This window comes from Phaseolus vulgaris, chromosome 7 (assembly GCF_051622355.1).
Source record: "Phaseolus vulgaris cultivar YP4 chromosome 7, ASM5162235v1, whole genome shotgun sequence".
In the NCBI taxonomy this organism is placed as follows: Eukaryota; Viridiplantae; Streptophyta; class Magnoliopsida; order Fabales; family Fabaceae; genus Phaseolus; species Phaseolus vulgaris.
This window is the reverse complement of record NC_143504.1, coordinates 1544285-1565925: the sequence shown is the minus strand read 5'-3', so window position 1 is coordinate 1565925 and position 21641 is coordinate 1544285. Positions and strand designations below refer to the sequence as shown.

At 31.1% G+C, this 21641-nt stretch overlaps 2 protein-coding genes across 2 annotated transcripts; one reads left to right on the top strand and one right to left on the bottom strand.

Moving 5' to 3' along the window:
• Nucleotides 1-9169: 9169 nt before the first annotated feature.
• Nucleotides 9170-16476, top strand: LOC137829893 (uncharacterized). The gene is made up of 14 exons (XM_068636914.2): nt 9170-9795; nt 10709-10820; nt 11914-12026; nt 12433-12555; nt 12658-12857; nt 12962-13037; nt 13443-13529; nt 13661-13741; nt 14410-14442; nt 14524-14577; nt 14674-14715; nt 15166-15244; nt 15328-15398; nt 15920-16476. The coding sequence occupies exons 1-14, from the start codon at nt 9631-9633 to the stop codon at nt 16013-16015; spliced, it is 1332 nt and encodes a 443-aa protein (XP_068493015.2). The 5' UTR covers nt 9170-9630; the 3' UTR covers nt 16016-16476.
• A 627-nt stretch (nt 16477-17103) lies between these two features.
• LOC137829894 (Zim17-type zinc finger protein) lies at nt 17104-19523 on the bottom strand. The gene is made up of 4 exons (XM_068636915.2): nt 19275-19523; nt 19110-19195; nt 18447-18701; nt 17104-17462 (listed from the first exon to the last, which is right to left on the bottom strand). The coding sequence occupies exons 1-4, from the start codon at nt 19408-19410 to the stop codon at nt 17295-17297; spliced, it is 645 nt and encodes a 214-aa protein (XP_068493016.1). The 5' UTR covers nt 19411-19523; the 3' UTR covers nt 17104-17294.
• Between the last annotated feature and the right edge of the window lie 2118 nt (nt 19524-21641).

Here is a 21641-nt window from a genome sequence, read left to right as displayed (position 1 = left end):
TCCGGCTACCATTATGGATTGTGTTTGTAAATAGACAGATTTGATTTTAGTCATTTTGTTTTCCTCAGCACATGACAATGTTGTGTTTGGAAGTAAAAGGACAAAAAACAAATCCTAGTTGTTTCTTGTGTCTTTCTTCCTCAATTTATAATAACAAAACAACAGGTCTTTGGCCGGAAAAAGAAATAACTTCTATGAAAAAAAAGAGAGGAAGCACATAAGAAGACAGACAAAGTTAACTACCCTTTTGGAGCTAAGCTTATGGAATAAACAATGCATGCACTTTATACTCTTACCTGATTAGAAATTGGTATTTATGCTATTTTATTTTTACTTTTACTTTTTACAATAAATTTGTAGTGGTACGACTGGAAACTCATCATTCGGTTAAGGTCGACTGACACAATTGAATCCGTTATGTCTGAATAGAAGATTAACTAGTAATACACTCGTAATCACGATCCAAAACTCTAATCTAGTTTAATAACACAAAGTCCATAATGATCATGTATGTAGACACATACTTCAAGAATAAGGTACATCACAAGACGAGAAGTAAGAGAGCGAAAGAAAGACACGAAAACCATTTCAGGAAGGAGGAAGGAAAGGTAGACCGACCGACCTAGAAAAAAGACAATCATTTCTCTTTGTTTCAACCCCATTGGATCGTTTTAAAGTTCAAAATGAATGGTTCATTTTACTTTGTACATGACTGAGAAAAACAGAACATGGAGTTGGTTGATCGACCCAAGATAGGAAGGTGAATGTTCTTATATATTGCATGTTTGTTGATTCCTGGAACCATAAGCAGTCTTCACCATTATAGCTCATTCGATACCAATCCTTGAATTCTGTTAACATTTTGATAAAAACTTGGTCAAATCTTGTCTGCACAAATATTTTATTTTTAAAGAGAGAGTGCACCAAATCATACCATGTCAGAAACAAAGGAATGACACCACCTCAGAAAACAAATTAATGAACATGCTCTCCACACCATGCATGCACAACCCATCATCATCGTACAATATTCCTACAAAGAATTTAACAAAAACAAAGGTTGTCGTGTCACTAAGTTTCCACAACTAATTTGAGAGATAACAGGACTTCCTATAACGTAACTATGAATTTGCTTGCAGAAGCTATCATTAACTTCAAACATTAAAGGGTCGAATAATAAGAAATACAGAACATATAAATTATCTCACCTCAGATTGTTTCAATTTAATCGGTATAAACTGTAGAACTTAAACTTTATGTATTCAACTATATTACACTCTCTTTCTCTAGTCCTTAATATAAGAAATTGATGGTTTTTTTTTCTATTAGGCATTTATTAAGTTTTTCTTCTTTATTTACCATTTTAAGAGTTTTTCAAAGTATCTGTATTTGAACTAAGAGTTTTTAATTATTTATGGCTGAAATGAAACTGTGGCACAAACAAACAGTACCTATCTCATTACATTCTGCTTATAAAAACTGAATTCATAATTTGCCACTTTAATATATGACTTACCTTTTTCTATAATTAAAACTAATTTTCTCTTTAAATAAATAGCACAAAGTTCATATTGATGGAGGAACAGGGAGAAAACCAAAGCAAGAAGAATGAGTATAAGAAAGAAAGAAGACTAATGAGGAAAGACACAGTTAGGACTAGAAATCATTGTTTCTTGCAATCATCATTTTTTTTTGCAATCATTTTTTGTCTGCATTAAATTAACAACAGTAAATAATCTTAACTATAAATGCAAATATGATCCACATCTGCCATATATACATTCTATTTAGGCAAATAGATTGACATAATTATTTATACATTTTCTAGCTTATTCATACTATAAAAACTTTTACTATAAAAATAAAACTCTTCCTGTAGCAGTACATTACCTACACTTTTTGAGTTGCAAAAAGGACTCAAGTTACACATTAAGCAATAATCAGAACTAGAACAATAGTGATGGTGAAAATGTTTTCAAAACTCTCTGCACTACAGAGAGAAATGACAGATACTTTGGATAACATGATGTTACAAGAAGAGATAATAATTCACAGACAAAGTTAAACTAATCTCTCTTCAGGGATGCTTTGTAGAACAGGAGTCCAACAAGTGTGGCCATTTCTATTGGTTGTGGAAACATGCTTTCTCTTCAATAACAGCTTCAATCTTTGTTCCACAGAAGATTCCAACAACATTGTTGACTTCATACCACTCATCATTTCCACCACCTGCTTTAACTCACTCTTTCTCACCACAATCTTCACCCTCACAACCCCTCCACCTTCCTCTGTGCATGAAACTACTCCATTTCCCTTTCCTTTGTTCTTCTTCTTTTCACTCACACCCTTCAACTCCATTCTTCTGAATCTTTCAACCTTAATCACAATATCTTTGTGTGTGAAGCCAACCTGGTATATATAGAGATGATGGATGAACTAAAATAATACAAAATGTTGGTCTTGTTATCTGGCATTCTGTGCTGTATTAAATTAGAAAACATGGTCAATGAGTAAAATACTGAGAGGGAGGTGCCATTTTATATGCATATATGTGATGTATATATGGACTGCTACCATGCTGAAGCAATAAATAAACATTGAAATCAGCTTCTCCAACCACTCACATGCTCTCTATTAAAGTTTGCTGCACTTATTGTTGGGCCAACTACGGTGAAAGTGACACGTTTGCATGGAGTGGAAACTCTTCAGGTTAAGTAAGCGTGTTTTCTTATCTACAAACTATACAAAAATTTATACCTTGTTTTGGTCTCTTAATGGCGAATCTCAGATGATTTTAAATCCATGTAACATGCAACAGAGAATCCATTTCTCCAACACACCCCTCACGGTTCAATAATGATCCGATAGCACGGGATACGATAAATTCAACTAATTCTTACTAGGATAGGTTTTAAATAACTCTATATTCTAAGAAATGCACTTTAAACCAAACTCAATCTCTTAAAATCGACTTATAAAGTGAGATTTATTTTTACTGAAATATTATAATCTTTAATCGAGATGAGATACTAAAATAGTAGTTGTCAATGTTAAAAAAAAAAAACTTATAATTTATCTTGGCCAGAATTTATTGTAACAGTATAGGGTCTCATAAAATTTGTCTAATAATTGAGTAGCTGAGGTGTGTTATTTGGTTTATGAAGAAAAAAATATGCATCTGTTGTAGCTGTCATTAATGGTATTTAATGGGTCGCTCCGTTTGACAAATTGAATTTAGTTGAACTCTGTATGAATGCTTTCTAGATTTTTCTCTGCGCAGCCTAATACAGGTACCTACAACACTGGCTACTGAAATTTGTTGTTCAATGTTGAATTCAATTGTAACTTATGAGGCTGCATGTCTTTTGAATGGTGTCTTCGTGTCAGATACATGTATCAGATATTGTAGTCCTACGACACTGGTCAAACATCATAAAGTGTCAAATTTAAAAAATATTTGTTAAATTTTTAATAATTTTAACACGATTTTAATATAATTTTAGAAATAAAAAATACATTAATTTTTTAAAAATTTAAATTTATTATATAAAATTTTATTATTATTATAAAAATAAGGAATAAATAAAAAATATTTAAAAAAAAAAATTAAAATATATTTGTGTATTGTCAATTTATATTATAAATATATAAATTCGTGTGCTTATACTTTTTGAAATATTTTCTAAGAATGGAACCTTCATAAATTGGCTGCAACGCTTGTCCAAAGCTTCATTTTCTTTAATACAATCTTTATAATTTAAATTGGTAAATTTTACATAGTTCTAATTAGTATTTGATATTTTTTTTTACACAAGCATAATAAAATATATTTTATAATGATTTTTAAATGTTCTGAAATAACATCTTATCAATAATTAATCTGTTTTTACTGAATTAATCTTCTTCTTATTATTAGATAAGAAAAATGTTTTTATAATTCAAAATTTATTTTATTTGATAATTTATTTAAAAAGTATTTAAATGTAAAAATGGTCACATATTACATCAATTTTTATCACGTAGTATGTGGTGTTTTTCTTCTTCTGAAAATTGGCTTTCATTTAGGTATTTTCATCAAATTGCAGAATAAAAATTCTCAATCATACAATAAATAATATATATATATATATATATATAATATAAATTTCTCAACTAAACTGATTCTAGAATTCCTCTAAAACAGTAAATATACTCTAATATACACAAAATTCTTTTGTCTAATCAGTGATAAATTTCTTCAATTTTCCATGATATGACTAATTTATCATCTTCAAAACCTACAACATATATATATAATAGACATTAATTTTATATTATGGAAAATTAATTCTAAAACACAGATAAGGTGAAATTTCTCGTAAATTTATTTTATCTCTAGTAAATGCAAAATGTCTAATATATATTGTTTATGTTGAGGACTGAATATCTTAAATATTGGAATATTTGTGAGTAGTTAAAAAATCAATTTTACAAAATCAACAAAATTGAGGTCTGTGGAGGTTTGTTCTTATTTGCACACTGTAAATTGATTTTACTTCTACTAATTGACGTAAGATCTTAAATAAATAAATTATGTATTTAGATCAATTGCATGAATTTATGTGAATTTAATTAAAAGCCAGGAACATAAATTCTACATATTTGGATATTTTTCTTAATTGATGATGAGGGTCTTATCTTATTAAAATATAGTATCTAAAAATGCAAAAAAAAAAGTGTTAATATCTGTATTTTGTGTGTGTGAAAAAGCATGGGAAGGAGGATGATGGATTGAGAATTGCATGATTTGGTGGAAAGTGGCAAACACCTAATAAAATAAAAAAAATAAAAAATATTATTTTGATAAATGTAGATTGAAAAATATCAGTTTATCCACTATAAGAAAATCATGAAATAGAAATCAATTTTAGATAAAAGAAATAATTAGTTATTATATTGACGAAATTAGAAACAATTTTAGAGACTAAAAAAAAATTTGGTTTCTAAATTAGTTTCTATTATTATCAAATGGTTTCTAAATTGGTATCTAATTAACAACCAAGGTTTTTGCTACCAAATTTATAATCTAAATAATTGGTAGTTAAAACATTGATAGAAACTATTTAACAATAATATAAACTAATTTAGAAATCAATTTTTTTGTAGTTTCTAAAATAGACTCTAATTTAGTTACTATTGCAACTATTTTTTTTTCTTCTAAAAATTAGTTTTTATTTCATGATTTTCTTATAGTGATCATATGGGTTTTGGTCTAGTCCTCCATATTTTTGTATTTCTTTTTTCTTTTTTAATAATAATTGTTTTTATACGATGACAAATGGTTGTTGTTACGAGATGCCAACATGACTGAGATGTCAAGTTGCATAATAATGTCTAACATAAATAACTTATATTTAAAAAACATCAGTTTATCAAGTGTACATTGAAAAAAATATCAATTTATCACTGTCATTTAGTAAATATAATTTTAAAATTATTTTATTTTAACAAAAAAATGTCCTTTTCTAGTTATAATCTGTTGTGGGCTTGTGATATATATGAGTGAATAAAATTAGAATGAAAAGAAGGAATAATATTATGATATGATAGTGTTGTGTGTGATGGTAGATGGCTCCATAGAACTCGGACTCTTGCGGGGCATTTATGAGCTTAAGACCTTTTTTCTCTTACAACAATTTCAATTGAAATTGTAAAAATAAAAATTTGGTTTTCAATCAATTTTTAGAATGCTAAAAGTTTGTAATGTAGTTTGAGGCTTTAATGAGAGAGAGACAAGTGACTCAAAGAAGAAGACGAACTCAACTCACATGTTTCATTCTCAACATAATCCTTTAGATACCAAATACACAAGATAAGATCACTCCTAATTTTTTCTTCACAAAACCAAGAACTCAATATTATCTCTACAATACTTTTCATTTTGTTTTCTTAAACATTTTCATTGAATATATAAATATATAAATATATATATATATATAATTTTATTTTGTTCTTTGTTAGAAAGTGGACTTTAAGTCTAAGTCAACCCCACAAAACCGGTTCATAGGGTTGAGGTTTGCACTCACTTATATACAATGAAAGGCTCTAATCTCCAACACCCCCCCTCACGCCGTAGCGGGTGGCACGATAGGCCCAACACAAACACTCGTTAGGATAGACTCGAAATGGCTCTGATACCATATTACAAAGTGGACTTTAAGCCTAACTCAACCCCATAAAACCGGCTCATAGGATTGAGGTTTGCACCCACTTATATACAATGAAAAGCTCTAATCTCTAGTCGATGTGGGATCTCCAACATTCTTACATAGAGATGGTAGGAGTTGTTTTTTTAATATATTCGATTCTTGGTTTCAGTATTTGGTATAAGTTAGGAATTGATATCTACAAAATATACTCCAACTAAGTTACCTTATGTGATGATTGAGTATGATAAATGCTAATAAAGGTTTATCTTACATTGGTTAACTTATTTATAAGAATAAGTTGGACCCTTGTGCTCGTAGACTTTAGATTAATGTAGCATACGATTTCCTCTTAATTTGATTTTAGGGCGTATTTGTAGTTATAATTACCTAGACCGAGAACAATAAAGGATATATATCTTAATTAGACAAAAATGTAATTTTAGTAAAATATTTTTTTAATTAAAACTGATGTTATTTCACGTTAGAATATATTTTTAACTTTTCAAATAACTTAGTTTTTAAATTAGTATCTAATTAACTACTAAGATTTTCACTACCAATTTAGAAACTATTTATTAATAATAGAAACTAATTTAGAAATCAATAATTTTTTTAGTATCTAAAATAACATATAATTTGTTCATTATACTAATTAATTATTATTTTTTTCTATATTTGATTTTCTTATAGTTGTACTTATAATTATACTCTGATTTTCAAATCTTTTTAGATTTTTTCAAATTTTTGATATTTTTGAATTTTCAGTCTTTTCAACAAAGATTCTTAAATCTTTCTAAATTCTTAAATCTTTCTATTATTTTAAGAAGTATCGAGGGTGAGTACACGAATAGTTCTGAACTTTAATATATTCTTAATATTTTTTTTGACTATCGAATTTGTGCTACAAATTTTCAAAATTGATGTCACATCTTGTTGCAATGTATGGTTTCTTTTGACATTGGTTTTATATTACTCTACATAAATTACATTTATTCCTCTTCCCACTCCAATTTCACTCATCAATAAATATTCTTAGTTTCTTGTAATGGATTTTTTTTAATAAAAACCCATCATTAAAATATAAGAACTTTAAACAAACACCATCGAATTCTAAGGTGTCAAAAACAGCATCCAACACTTTATTTTCTTTTGTTTTTTTATCCAACAAATTTATTTTCCATTTCTTATCCTCATATCTTTTTTTTTTCTTCTTCTTATGTGAGTTGAGTTTGTCGTGTTGTGTGGGCCATTTTTCATTGGGGCCCACACCACAATTGAACCCTAATTCCTGACAAAAATGTTATTCTCTTCTCAACTATTTCCCATTCAACCCCTTCACCCCAAAAACAAAAGTATATGCTTCTTTGTTAAAGTGCCAAAAACCTACTAAGAAACAAGACATTTCAGATCCAACAAAAAAAAAATTAACTTTAATTTAATTGTTACCTTATGGTATGCAAAGATTGAACATGTATAGTGAAAGCAAAGATGGGTAATTAAAAGAATTGAAAAAGAAAAAGAAAAAGAAAAAAAAACTAAAGTTTGGTGATATTTCTCTTTTTGTTTACACTCTTATGGTTTCCTTTCTCTTTTGAGGAAGAAAGGGACCCCATTGTTTTGAATATATTTAAGTTGAGTTGCAGATAATTCAGTGTTAGAGTTTCTAAATTGAGTTTTATGTTGATATTGAAGTAAATGATGAGAGTGTTCCTTGTGCATATGTAGGCATTTCTTGTAGAACATCATTGATTCATTTCACACTCTTCTTATGTTAAGCTTTTACGCATTCTTCTCATGTGATAATGTGATAATATGATATATTATTGCTTCCTCTCTAATGCGTGCACATGTTGCTGATAGGGACTTCAATTCATAAATCAAATATCACAACTCTAACTGGGCTAATACTAAATTATCCATTCAAAATTTCAGAGGAAATAAAGTAATAAATTGTAAAGTAAAACACTGGAAAACAAAATATTCAAATTGTATCATGTACATTGAATAAAAGTCCAATGTCCCGACCGACATACGATCATACTCTAACAAGATTAATAAGACTAATTAATAATTAAATATTAAATAATACATTCTTAATTACTATTCATATTTTTAATATGATCTAATAACAAATTATTCATGATAATCATATAAATAGGTCTAGATTAGTAAAATTAGGTACGTCATCCTTCAATATAAAATAAACTGAGTCTGAATATCGAAGTCTCACTTTTTAAGTGTTAATGTGCCTTTTGTTGGGTATGAAGTCAAGACCAATTGGGTTGGGCTGACAAGACATCATGTACACAGTTGAAGCGCAGGTGAACATTGGGTTGGGCTATGAAGTCAGACCAATTGGTTTGGGCTAAGTACACACCATGTTGTAGTGAGTGGGCTTAATCATTGTGTCCCTTTATTATCTCTATTTATCTCCATTTAAAGAAATCATTGTACTTGTAATTCATATGTAACAGGATATAATGAAAACCTAATAGTTGTCCGTGTGGATGTAGGTTGCAGTTGGCGACTGAACCACATTAAGTCATGTGTTAGTTGAGCTTCCGCGTGCGTTTTTTCCATCACCTTTTACAGGTATCATCTAAGTTCAGAATTCACAAAAACGATAAGTAAAGAGATAAGAGGAGTTTGTTCAAAGAAGAAAGATTAGACCGCAAAGTAGAAGTTCAATAGTTCTATTAGTTTCAACCAGTTGGATAACACAAATATCTAAAGTTATTAATTTCAACACTCAACAACTTTTCATATCTGACATTTTTTAGTTAATTTCTTGCCGAGCCGAAAGTGCAAATGTCACATGTTGGGTCTGTAAATTAAGTGAACAAACAGTTACAGCTCCAATTTTTGTGATGGCTAAATGGAGGATAGAGAGTAAAAAAATGGGAATGAAGGAACAGCAGAAAACTGAAGAAAAGAAGAAAAAAGAGTTGCTTATGGTAAAGTAGAAAGAGATGTGATGGCATAGTTGAAAACGAGGTGGAAACGTGACGTTTACACGAAGGTCTCATTTTGCCCCCACACTGCATATTATTTGCCTTTACACAAATGCCAATTCAATACGGAAAATACGATAAATCATGAAGTTTCGTTATAATGAATACCCTCACAAACACTTTTCACAAACACTTTCAAAAAACTTGGAAGCTACGTCTCTTAACCCTTTTGCTTTGCTTCCTTGCTCTGCATTCTGTTAATATCTCAAAACTCTATTTGGAATCTTCTTTCTCTCTCAAACACCCTTTTCTCTTTCTTCCTCTCACACTCTCTCCCACTCCACTAGCCCACTATTTTCACAAGACACAACTCACCCAACCAACCAACAAACTATATAACAACAACATATACTTGTGTCATTCTTGAGTACAACTAAAGTTCAATTCTTGGGGTTTCTGTTTTCCATTTTGGAAAGAGTTTTTTTTCTGGGATGGAGGGGTTAGCTGGTTTGAGCCATCTTTTTGTGACAATATTTCTAACAGGGTTTGGTGCTGTCATAGCTATTCCATCCATCACAGATGTTACCATGGCTGCACTTTGCCCTGGTCAAGATCAATGCTCCCTTGCCATTTACCTCTCTGGCATCCAACAAGCAGTGAGTATAACTAGCATAGATACGAACACGAACACTAATACTACATATGCTCTTCCATTTCATTCACTTCTACTCCTCTTCAAACACTTCCACACACAAATATTTACAAAAACTCTCACACACTACTTTCTTCAAAATTATACATTTTTTCCATTTACAAATTGGTTTTGGTTTACATGTCTAGAAATGTCTTCTTCTGAAAGATGAAATGGACTTTTCTGTATGTTTATGATTTTCTGAACTGCGGTGTTCGGTCGAACACACACGTGGGGATCTGCTAAGCTAAGTTTTGGGGACAGCAACACTTGTTATGTTGAAGGATAGAATGTTCTTCTTTATTTGTTCACACTATTTTAATTACACCATTATATAAAAGTATTAATAGTTTAATGGTTTTGGACTAAATGTTTTGGTTGTACAAGTTTTTTAATGAGGTTAAACTTCAAAGTCACTTCATGCTGTAAAAACATAATTGCATTACATATGTACTTGTGTTCTGTTTTGTTACACAAACATGCTTTTCTTTACATGTGCAAGTTACTTTCCCTTTTGGCGTGATGTGTTTATAGTTTCAATTTTCAAACACCAGAAAACAAAACCAGTAGCATAATATTTTACACTTATGAGAAGTAATATGCAGTAAGAAAACTTTGTAGGTGTATAATTTTACAGTGGTAACTAATATACACTGAAAATACTACAGTGAGTGTGAAAAAAGTACAATTCTTCTCAGTTTGCACAATTCCAAATACCCATAAATATCAACTCTTACTTTTTGTTTCCCTTTTAATTGTTGCATTGATTTTTGTTTTGTGGGGTAGAATTTGGTGACATGTGCACAAAAAAGGTAATTGGGTCCATAAATAATGAAAAGAAAAAGAGGAATAAGAATTGAAATGGATTGATGTTGCAGATGGCTGGAGTGGGATCAGTGGTGATGACACCACTGATAGGAAACTTGTCAGACAGATATGGCAGAAAAGCCTTGATCACTCTTCCTCTCACTCTCTCAGTCATTCCTTCTGGTTTGTATACTTTACTCTGCTCTATTCTCCTTTCAATGTTTACCAATATTTTAATTCTGTGTTCAATATTTTCTGAAATAAATAATTTTGATTAATATTCTCACAGTCAGAGTCAGAGTAAAACTATAATTTTCTTATACTTTTAAGCTTGGAGAATCTCTAAAAAAGTGCTTTTGAAAAGAAAAAACTGGTAAGACTGTGGTATTGATGAATTGATAGAGTTGCTTCCTTAGAGGGAAACCTAATGATTGACTATAACTATTAACCAACCAACAATAACTTGATAAGTCCTTATCCTCATTCCTGTACAATTTCACATTTCATTTAGACTCACATCTTAAATAAAATTATATGTCATCATAAAAAAAATATTATTAAAAAATATTAAAAAAAAATATGCAATTAACTATTATGTGGGATCAGTGATGTGCAATCTTCTCAAAACAACACAAAATGACTTTATCCTACAAATTTATAGTATCATTTATGGTTTATTAACTATGTAAAAATTAGAAAAAAAATATCTTTAAACTTATATTTCATTTTTACCCATTAAGTTTTAGGATAATAATAGTTACAAAATTTGATTTGATTTTCTACTGTTTAAAAAGTATCTGGAAGAATATGGGAATCTATTCAGACTTCCATTCTGACATCTCGTGGTGTACGATGTCGTTTTATATATGATTGCGTACTTCACAGAGAGAGATTGTTTTGGACAAGGAATGAACCCACATAACTCATTCATTTTTTACTTTTATCATAAAGTAATGATTATTTTTCTTTTATGCAGAAGTTCATTTATTACTACTGTTGAATCCTTATTATTGATTCCACATAATTGAAAAATACCCTTACTTTATAATAAATATTTTCTTACTAATAATAATAATATATTTCTGACCTTGGTTGGTGACTGTGATAAAGTAGGTTGACTTATGTTGAATAATGCTTCAAAAGTTATTAATACTGCAAAATAGAACTCAGAAGTTTTCCTTAAGAAAAGATCATTCAGAACAAAGATGTGATAACCACCACCAAGTTTTAGTTTAACGAATGTAACAATTTTGTGATTAATGTGATGTATTTGCAGTGATATTGGCATATAGCAGAGAGACCAGATTCTTCTATGCGTACTATGTTGTCAAAACTCTTGCTTCCATGGCAGGCGAAGGGTCCTTCCACTGCCTCGCTTTTGCATATGTGGTACTTCTCATCTCTCCATCTCAAACTCAAATTAACCTATTCACCTCATGTTTAGGAAGAGTTAGAGAAGAGAGTTTCCAAAAAGAAGCTCAACTTATTATACTTTCTTATTTCACTGTAACTGTCTGTTGAAGATCTAGATCGACTAGAGATTAAAGCATTTCATAGTATATAAATGGATGCAAACCTCACCTCATAAGCCATCGACTAGAGATTAGAGTATTTCCTAGTATATAAGTGAATGCAAACCTTACCTTATAAACCAGTTTACGAGAAGAGTTAGATTTAAAGTCCACCTCTTAATATGGTATTAAAGTCATTTCGAGTCTATCCGATGATCTTATAAGATAACACTAGGCATGACAGACAAATTATAACATGGGGCATTTTGATGTTATGAGTATAGGCAGACAAGGTTCCAGATGGGAAACGAACATCTGCATTTGGGATACTTGCTGGTGCTGGATCAGCATCATTCGTGGTTGGAACATTAGCAGCTCGATTCCTATCCACTGCCTTAACATTTCAGGTTCCATTTTCCTCTCTGTTATGGTTCCTACATTCACCATTGTAATAAACACATACCCTTGTTCTTGTTCTCCAACATTTACAATCTGGTTTAATTATTCAGGTTGCTGCTGTCACATCAATGATTGCATTGATGTACATGAGAATTTTCCTTAAGGATAGTGTACCTGGTGGTGGTGTGAGGCAGCCATTGTTGAAAGAGGTGGAGGGGAAATGTTCTGAGGATGATTCGTCACAAAGGGCAACAGGAGCATTTAAGAAACTTCCCTCTCTGGGGGATTTGATTTGCTTGGTCAAGTGTAGGTAAGCAAATTGGTATATTGGTTGGACAAAATCTCTTTCTCACCACCTTCCTACTACCTACATATTTCAAATTAGATGGAGTTGTTGATCTAAATTTTCTGCAGTCCCACGTTCTCTCAAGCAGCAGTGGTTTCGTTCTTCAATAGTCTTGTGGACGGTGGCTTGATGGCTGTATTGCTGGTAAAGTACTGTTTTCTATACTGCACATATTCGAAATGGCGATATTCTTGTATTTTGGGTTAGTCGACACCTTTTGTTGGGATACTGGTTTAGATTTGAATGTAAGGTTTTATCTTACTTTGTATAAGGTTTGGATAACCTGAAGTGATTCATATTTATTTATTATTTTTTACTGATAAAAAAAACATTGTGAGATGGTGAGATATTAAGATTTTAGTTGAGATTATGGATAGAACCAAACATAGATGCAGTTATTCAAGTGTTTGTTAGAATCAAAAGTCTTGTAAGGTTTGGGTTAAAGGAGTTGAAGGGAAACTTTAATTATGATTGGAGAATTACACCTCAGTTTTACTGAGAACAAAATTATTGTACAAAGTAATTGATTAAACTTGTTACTGCATGCAGTATTATTTAAAGGCACGTTTTCAGTTCAACAAGAACCAGTTTGCAGATTTGTTTATGATTACTGGGGTTGGAGCTACTCTTGCACAAGTACGCCTTGAGTCCTACTCTCTGTTATTTTAACATGTTCTTTGAACAACTCAATATTTTCAGTTACCCAAAATTCCATTGAAAAAGTGACTTGCTCTAATGGCCATGTGGTTGGTTTTGTGTACTTGCAGCTATTTCTCATGCCCATTTTAGTGCCGGTTATAGGAGAGGAGAGGCTGCTCTCCACAGGGCTCTTGATTGGCTGTATAAATGTAAGTTTAAGCTCACTCTTCCTAAGAGTTCTAACGGAATCTTTTTGAATTTTTTCAACCTAATATGGACTCGGAATAAAATGGTAGGAAGTATGACGAAGTTTCACAAATTTGAAAAGAGTAAAGCCTTGGAGTGTACCGAATTTCTGAAAAAAAAATTCAAATTTTTTTTTGTTGAAATCTCATGTAAGAATCTCAATAGAATTTGTCAAATTTTAGGTCAAATGGATAAGTATTCAGTTAGAAAAAAAATAAACAGTTTCATACATAAACCGACCTTTCTTTTAGTCCTGCAGTGATGAATAAAAAAATTATTGCAAGTTTTTTGCTCAAATCTCAGTCACATCTCAATACACACAATAAGGAATGTCTGGTAAAAATTTCATATCAAAACATCCAAAGAATAAGGCGTAATAAGTCCCAAATCGATAGCAAACAAAATTGAAAAACTTGTTTTTTTCCAAAAACAAAACAACCTAACTTTTCTTTCCTATATTTTTTTTTGTGTTTTGTTTTTTGACGTGCCTTCTTAAGTAGATGCAAACAACATATGAAAGTACTTTTGTCAATTTTTCGAAATTTTTCAACAATATATATATACCCTAAAGTGTAACAAATGTGCACACTGAGGCTAACAATGGCACTTCTCAATGTATTGTGCTATGCAGGTCTTTGTCTACAGCATAGCATGGGCAACATGGGTAATTTTCTTGTAACACTTTGTTGTTCTCTTATCACTTTTAGAAGCCAACAAGCCTTTAAAACTGTTGAAAACGATGCAGGTTCCTTATGCTCTAGCAGGTTGCTCTATATTCACAGTTTTTGTGCGGCCAAGTGTAAGTTTCTAAAGTATCTGTTAAGCCCTCAACCGACATGTTTTTGTTTTATTTCTATGAAATACTCTCTGATCTCTCACAACGTTGCTGGTACAGTTATGCAGCATTGCATCGAAGCAAGTTGGACCTACTGAACAGGTATCCCTGACTGAAAAAAAGAACTTGGGTTTCCTGCATTTTCTTAAGAATGTTATCAGAAAGTTCAGTTTCTAAGATTGCAAACTCATACAATAATTTTGTTTCTTTCTCTTATTCTGATTAGTGTCTTGACCCTTTGATTTATATGAGGTTGATTACTTGATGTATTACATTGTTGGTTAGCACTATAGTAGGTGTATGAGTTTAGTCAGATATGTTTATTAGTTGTCTGAAGAAGGTTTTCGGCCTGTTTTGGGAAAGACTAAGGATTATTTTTCTGTATAAGGGTTGGACTACCCCGGTTCATGTTTATTTATTTTTTCTTGTTGATAAAAAAAAATCAATTTGCAACAATGAGTAACAACTTTGTTAAACTTCACAATTATATGCATTGCACATAATTGTTCTCTTCCTTTCTCTTTTAGTCTAACTGATCAGTCTCTGATGTAGGGAATGGTTCAAGGATGTCTTTCAGGAATTAGTTCCTTCGCCAACATCATTGCTCCGTTAGTTTTCAGTCCACTCACAGGTATAATTATAATTAGAAGTAAAATCTTAAGGCCACATGTGAGAAAAAAAATACTGATAAGCTTCTTCATCCTTTGTATGCAGCCTTATTTCTGTCAGAAGATGCTCCGTTTTATTATCCTGGCTTCAGTCTAATGTGCCTTGGGCTAGCTATGGTAAGATGATCTTTCAACCTCAAAGATCCGTAATTGAACGAGTTTAGGATTTAGGGTTTAACGTGATAGAATAACGTGCAAATTGAATCCTATTGATATTAGATATAGAATAGTATGATCATGGATATTATATGCTTCCAAAGCTCTCATCTCTACTAATGAAATCTGGTAGATGCTTGAACACTAATTGATAACTTCCAACACCCTGAAAATAGGAGTTGTAGAAGTCACCATGGCCTAACATACCAAAATGGATCTATTTAAGGGGAGGGCTGATTTGGAGTTTCATTCTGCCATGATTAAACCTATCCAAATGAACCATGTTCAGAATGTGCTGAACTGACATTGTTGGTGCAGACAACTATATTAGCATTGTGTACATTCATTAACACTTTATGGTTTTATGATCATTGGCTTTTGCTTCATCTGCTGAGTGCTTCAACTTTTCATCATCATTTGTTAACTGGTTTCTGCCAACGTTCCTTGGTCATGTACTGAACACATCACACATTGTATTTCAGATGACAGCATTTTTTCAGAGTCTAATGATCCGAGCTGCTCCTCCTATTGCGGGTGGCAAAATCAGCAATAACCGCTGCACGGATACTTTGGTCTGAGGTGGAGACTACTATGCTCTCGATCGAGCAATAAGCATTATTATCCCTTACTGCTTCATTTTGCCTCGAGAAAATTGTTGTCCATAGCTACTCATCAGACCATAGATTAGAAAGATGGCAGAAGGAATTGGACATATAAAACAGTAAATAGCAAAATGCAAAAAAGATGTTGGTTCTGAAAAATATTAATCCGATGAACCAAGAGAAGAACCACAGATTTCTTGGAATTATTAAGAGGAAATGTGGCATATATTTATGAACAGTAGGGTCTCATCAGTTACTGCTTAGTCATTCTATCTTTGCAATGTTGACCATTGTATGCAAACATCCTTAAGCCTCAGCACTATTTAGCTTACATTTCTTTCTAGCTAGTATATATTTTTTCCAAAGTTTCCACCGGGTAGTAGTAGTCAGGAACTTTGTAATTTTTATCCTGTGAATGAAGCATTTGAGTTTATGCAGCTTTTTTCTCTCTTGTTCTGTATTTTTTCTTTTCAGCACTTTTGTTTAAGGATACTACAGCTTGTTGCAGGAGGTATTTAAAACAATGATTATGTTGTAGTCTGTCATAGCAACAATGCTAATTATGCAAGTTGGTTTGTGTTGTTTTTTGTATTTAAAAGTGAGGAAGATATTTGTATATGGGTTGGGACAGTGTCATCCTTTTTAATTCATTTAATTCTTTGCTGATAAAAAAAACTAAGCATTTGAATTAGAGCCAAGTAATGCAACGATTGACTTTACTTATTAAGTTTGAGTGCATGAATCTGAAACGATAATGGTTGTACAGAAAAGAGATTAATCAATGAAAAACTCAGTCTAATAAAGCAAGACTGCCATAGGTTGGCCCTGCAGGTATGGATATATGCCTCTACAGCAGCAAACATTCACAAATGTGTAATCATATTGTTACTGCTACCATCATCGCCTCTATAAAATCTCATAAAGGAAATAAAAACTATGGTGGAGGATAAACAATAATGGCATGGCTGAACTGTCAGAGACACCCTAGCAAGCAATGGCAGAAAATCAAAGGGAAAAAAACCATCCTAACGATTTCACAGAAGGTAGAGAAGCAAAGGAAAAACTTATGTAATGTCTTGTACATTATCAAATTGATAATCATACAAATGAGTTCACAGCTATACATAAACATGTTACAGTACGAGTCTCGTACAAATTTTACTATAAAGCGTGAAAGCCTAGAGAATATACAAGACATCCAAACTGAACTTGGATAGGATGAAGCAGAAAGTATATGCTACATATGACAATTCAATTATGAAATGGGAAATGTGTCTTCGTCATCGTTATCATCCATGTACCTAAACTTAAGATCATCCCATCCTTCTCCTTTATACTTAAAACTTGAATTCAAGTAGCAATTTGTCTCCTGAAACAAGTTCAAGTGATCCACCAGCTTATGATACGCATTGCATCCACAGCACTGGCAACAATGACAAATGGTCAAGATCAATCTTGCTTTCAGGTTTTAGAGTTAGATAATTATGCAACAGTATGTTATAAAAACCATATACACATATGTTAATTGATGAAATAAATCTATGTATCAAAATATCAAAATATATATAAAGTTATAACATTATCAACCTTTTAGTATTAAACTAACAAGTCTCTTTCCCCCAGAATAAATAAAAACCAGTTTTTCAAAAAGCAGACTGCACCAATTAGTCTGGCTGGTTCTACCATGAAGAAGACATCAACCAGTTTGACCTCAATAGGGAATTACAAAGGAAACAACCAAAAAGATTTAGTCTTCCATGCGGAGAGGCAGAACAAAAGAATTACAAAAAATAAAAGAAACTAAGAAAACCAATTTGATCAAGCCACGAAAAGCATTAATTTAAAACCAGCTTTAGAACCATTGAACCAGACAAAGGAGCCAGTTCAATGTTCTAAAATTGAAAAATGATTGAAGTGTTGTGCAAGTACCTACTTATCTTTAGGTGATGCATGGCATGCCCCAGCTACCGGCATGACAAACAAGTCAATAAATGGTTTTATTTTTATCCATATGATGAGAAGCATTCATTTCATTTACAGACACATAACAGTTCAACCAAAAGTTTTTTTTATAGACCCTTGAATCAATTCGGTTTTGCCAAATGCTATTAGTTTATGATTTGGCTCCAACTTCAGTTCAAGAAAATCACTGAGACATGTGATGATGATAAGTGAGCAAATGGAAAAGAACAAATGGAAATGGAAACATCAAGTGACCCGTGTTCACCGCACCAGAGTTTCAACCCATATCATCCGTGTTTCTACTCCCCAACACCGCCCGCGAGGATGGTGTTGAGGGAGAAGCCACGCGAATGAGCTGTTGCCTTTCCTCCAATGCTCACGTGTGTCGAAGCGAGACACACACACGATGAATCAAGGGTTAAGGTTAACAAAAGCAGAATGTTACCTGCACAAAGACAGTGCCATCAGTGTAAGCATGGGGATTAATAGCCCGTGTAGTTCTCTGGCCACAGATGGTACAAGTAAAAGCCACCAGCATCCTTCTCCTAGGGGATTTTGTGAAGAGAGACCACGGGAAAGTGGAAATGTTCCCCGATTCATTATCCCTACCAACTGCAGGAACAGAGGGACCTTCCATCCCAGAACCTGTGGTCCATCCTCTACCCACCGCAGCACTCAGCACCAGTCCCATCGCAGCATCCTGACCCCACAAATTATTATCAGAATTTAACAACTTTCATCACCAAAAAAACACAAATTTTTATCCTTTATTGCATCAGATGCAAGCACAACACCTGACCCTTTCAGGTACCGATGCAAATTCAGATTTTGGGAAAGGAACAACAAGGTTAAAAATTTCCATGACAACAATTTTATTTTTATTCATTGCAACTATTTCACACCGACCCTTTGAAATTTCACCTATGTTAGGCACAGAAATGCATTGAGGAAATGAATAACCCAGTTGAATTTTTTTCCTTTTTGCCCAAAAGGGATAACAGTTTTTTTCTTATCCATTAAAATTAATGCAACTGACCCATTAAAATTCAGGAAAAGTTGTGCACAGAAATTGATTAAAGTTGAAATTTTGGGAAAGGAAAAAACGTACTTTGGACAGAGGGGAAAGGGAGAGGCAGCGATCACTGATAATCGGAAAGGTGTTATTCTCGGTGTCTGAATCGCGAGCATCATCACCTGAAACAAAACACAAAATTGAAGAAAAATCACGCAGAAAAACAAAAGGGTAAGCGAAATAATAGAATAGAATACGCACGCTTGGAGGGTAAACGAAATTGGAGAGTCTTGGGAGGAGAAAGCAAGGTTCTTGTTGAAGGGAAAATCGAAAAGGGAGAAGAAGAAGATGAAAGAGCTGCAGAAGAAGATGTGGCCAACGTTTCCATCATCATCATGGATCAAATTGTGTTGTCTTCTCAGACAGAACAAACTAAGACTAAACAAAACCAAGAATCCAATTCCTTCTCTCAGCTCTTTATTTTATTTCTAAATACCACAAAATATGTTCACACCACAAAATAATATTACTATATATAAAATATCACACTTCATTTTAGTCAATTAAATTTTACTTTTATTACTTTTCATACCAGCTTAAAATTCTTAATATAGTTTAATTATTAGAATATTATTTTTAAAAAAATTATATAATGATGATTCAAACCATAAGGGAGTTGAACTTTTTGTTATATAATTAATTAAACATAAAATACTGATTTAATTTATTGAAAGAATCTCCAGAACAGGAATAAAAATGCCATCTAGTTATATGGAAAAATATTGAATTTTTTATACTATAAATGAACAGATTTTTATATTTTTAATTAATAATCACTATAAATATAAATTTTAAATAATTTGTGTAAAAAAATATCTTATCTAACAATATGAAAAATATTAACATGGTCTATGACTTCCAAGTAAATCACAACGAGTGATAAATAGGAAATTTTTTTTTTAATCAAATTTATAAATAATATTAGATAGATATATAAGAGTACATTAATTATCCTCCAATCACATTCAATATTTTGATTATTACCTGATAAGTAATATACTGATTTGAATTATATATAAATATAAAAATTATTATTTATTAGTGTATAATTATTTTATTATCTTTTGACATTACATATTTGAGACTTGAATATGTAATCTTACAAGAATTATGAATTTGATGTGTGTTTTATATTTCATGAAATACCAAAATTTAAATTATTTTACTTATTTATTATTTAATAGTTTTTATTTTATTATTTATTTTACTATAGCGTAAAAGCATATACATTAATAAAAAAATATTATAGATTCATTGTCTGATGTTTCAAACATAATCATTATTATGGATATATTCCTTTTTAAATATTTTTATAACTATGAAGAAAGTATGCTGCTTAAAATATTTCTTGTGCTTTTTAATATTTTATTTTCTCATTTTTCTATATTTTTTTCTTTTCTTTTCATCATATTTTTTATCCATGTATTTTTATGTTTTATTCTAAGCAAGAGATAGTAGATAATTTTTAATAAATATGACCCCTTAAATCATAAAACCTAATAACATAAATATCTCTCACTCATTAATATAAGTATTAAACTATAATTATTCTTATTCCATATATAGACATAAAATTAAGAGATACATTTAATATTTTCATTAAATTCCTTATAAACTTTCATCAAAACCATAAATTACCACATGTTAATTTATTCTTCCGATTATAAAACACTTCAAATAGTAAAATGAATAATCTTAGTCTTTAATAAAAACATTCGACAGCAAATATTATAAATATAGAAACATGAGAGATTGTAAATATATTAAAATAAATAGTGATTAATTTTTGTTTTATATAATAATCTTCTTTAACGAATGTCTCTATTTGGGTTTTCCTCAAGAATCAATTTGCAATTACATAAAAGCTTTAAAAGGTAATTTAGTAGTACCCTGATAGGTATATGAATTTATTGGATTACATGGAATATTTTCCATAAAATTTTAGACGAGTTAAAAAACAATAATTACTTCTAAAATGTTCCAATGAACCTTTATAAAATTTTCCCATGTAATGTAATTTTAAGAGAATAAAAATTGTAAGATTTTAAGTTGAGTCTAGATGTTTATGTTTGATTTATTTAGGATTGGAAATATGTAAACGTTGAATTATTATATTTTATCCTATAAAATACATTTTGGAGTATTGATATTTAACAAAAGATTAAATTATTCAATCAATTTTTTTTATTCTTCTCACCTAAGAGATCAAACATTCCTCTTAAATGATGTATCCGTGTCAAACACTGACACTTGTAGGACATGTTATGCACATAAATATTTATTGTCAATTTATATAATTTATAATTATATAATATATAAACTTGTGTTTTCGTATCCTACATTTTATAAATGATACGTATATCTATATTTGTGTCGTATCAGTGTCCGTGTTATTATAGGTGTTGCATTGCTTCTTACAAAATTATTTTGTAATCTTATTAGATCGTGTTATACAATTCAGCATGCTATTCAACTCACCATTCCCATCATCTGCAAATAACTAGATAAACGGAATAAAAATACAAGTCACAAATCACAAATAAATAAAATCTGTGAGCAGAACAAGCA

Coding starts and splice junctions, on each gene's coding strand:
- LOC137829893 (XM_068636914.2), top strand. CDS start 9,631: ATGGAGGGGTTAGCTGGTTTGAGCCATCTTTTTGTGACAATATTTCTA. Junction 10,821..11,913: donor TCTCTCAGTCATTCCTTCTG/GTTTGTATACTT, acceptor ATGTATTTGCAG/TGATATTGGCATATAGCAGA. Junction 13,530..13,660: donor TTGGAGCTACTCTTGCACAA/GTACGCCTTGAG, acceptor GTGTACTTGCAG/CTATTTCTCATGCCCATTTT.
- LOC137829894 (XM_068636915.2), bottom strand. CDS start 19,410: ATGATGATGATGGAAACGTTGGCCACATCTTCTTCTGCAGCTCTTTCA. Junction 19,196..19,274: donor ATTTCGTTTACCCTCCAAGC/GTGCGTATTCTA, acceptor GTTTTGTTTCAG/GTGATGATGCTCGCGATTCA. Junction 17,463..18,446: donor ATGGCACTGTCTTTGTGCAG/GTAACATTCTGC, acceptor CATTGTTGCCAG/TGCTGTGGATGCAATGCGTA.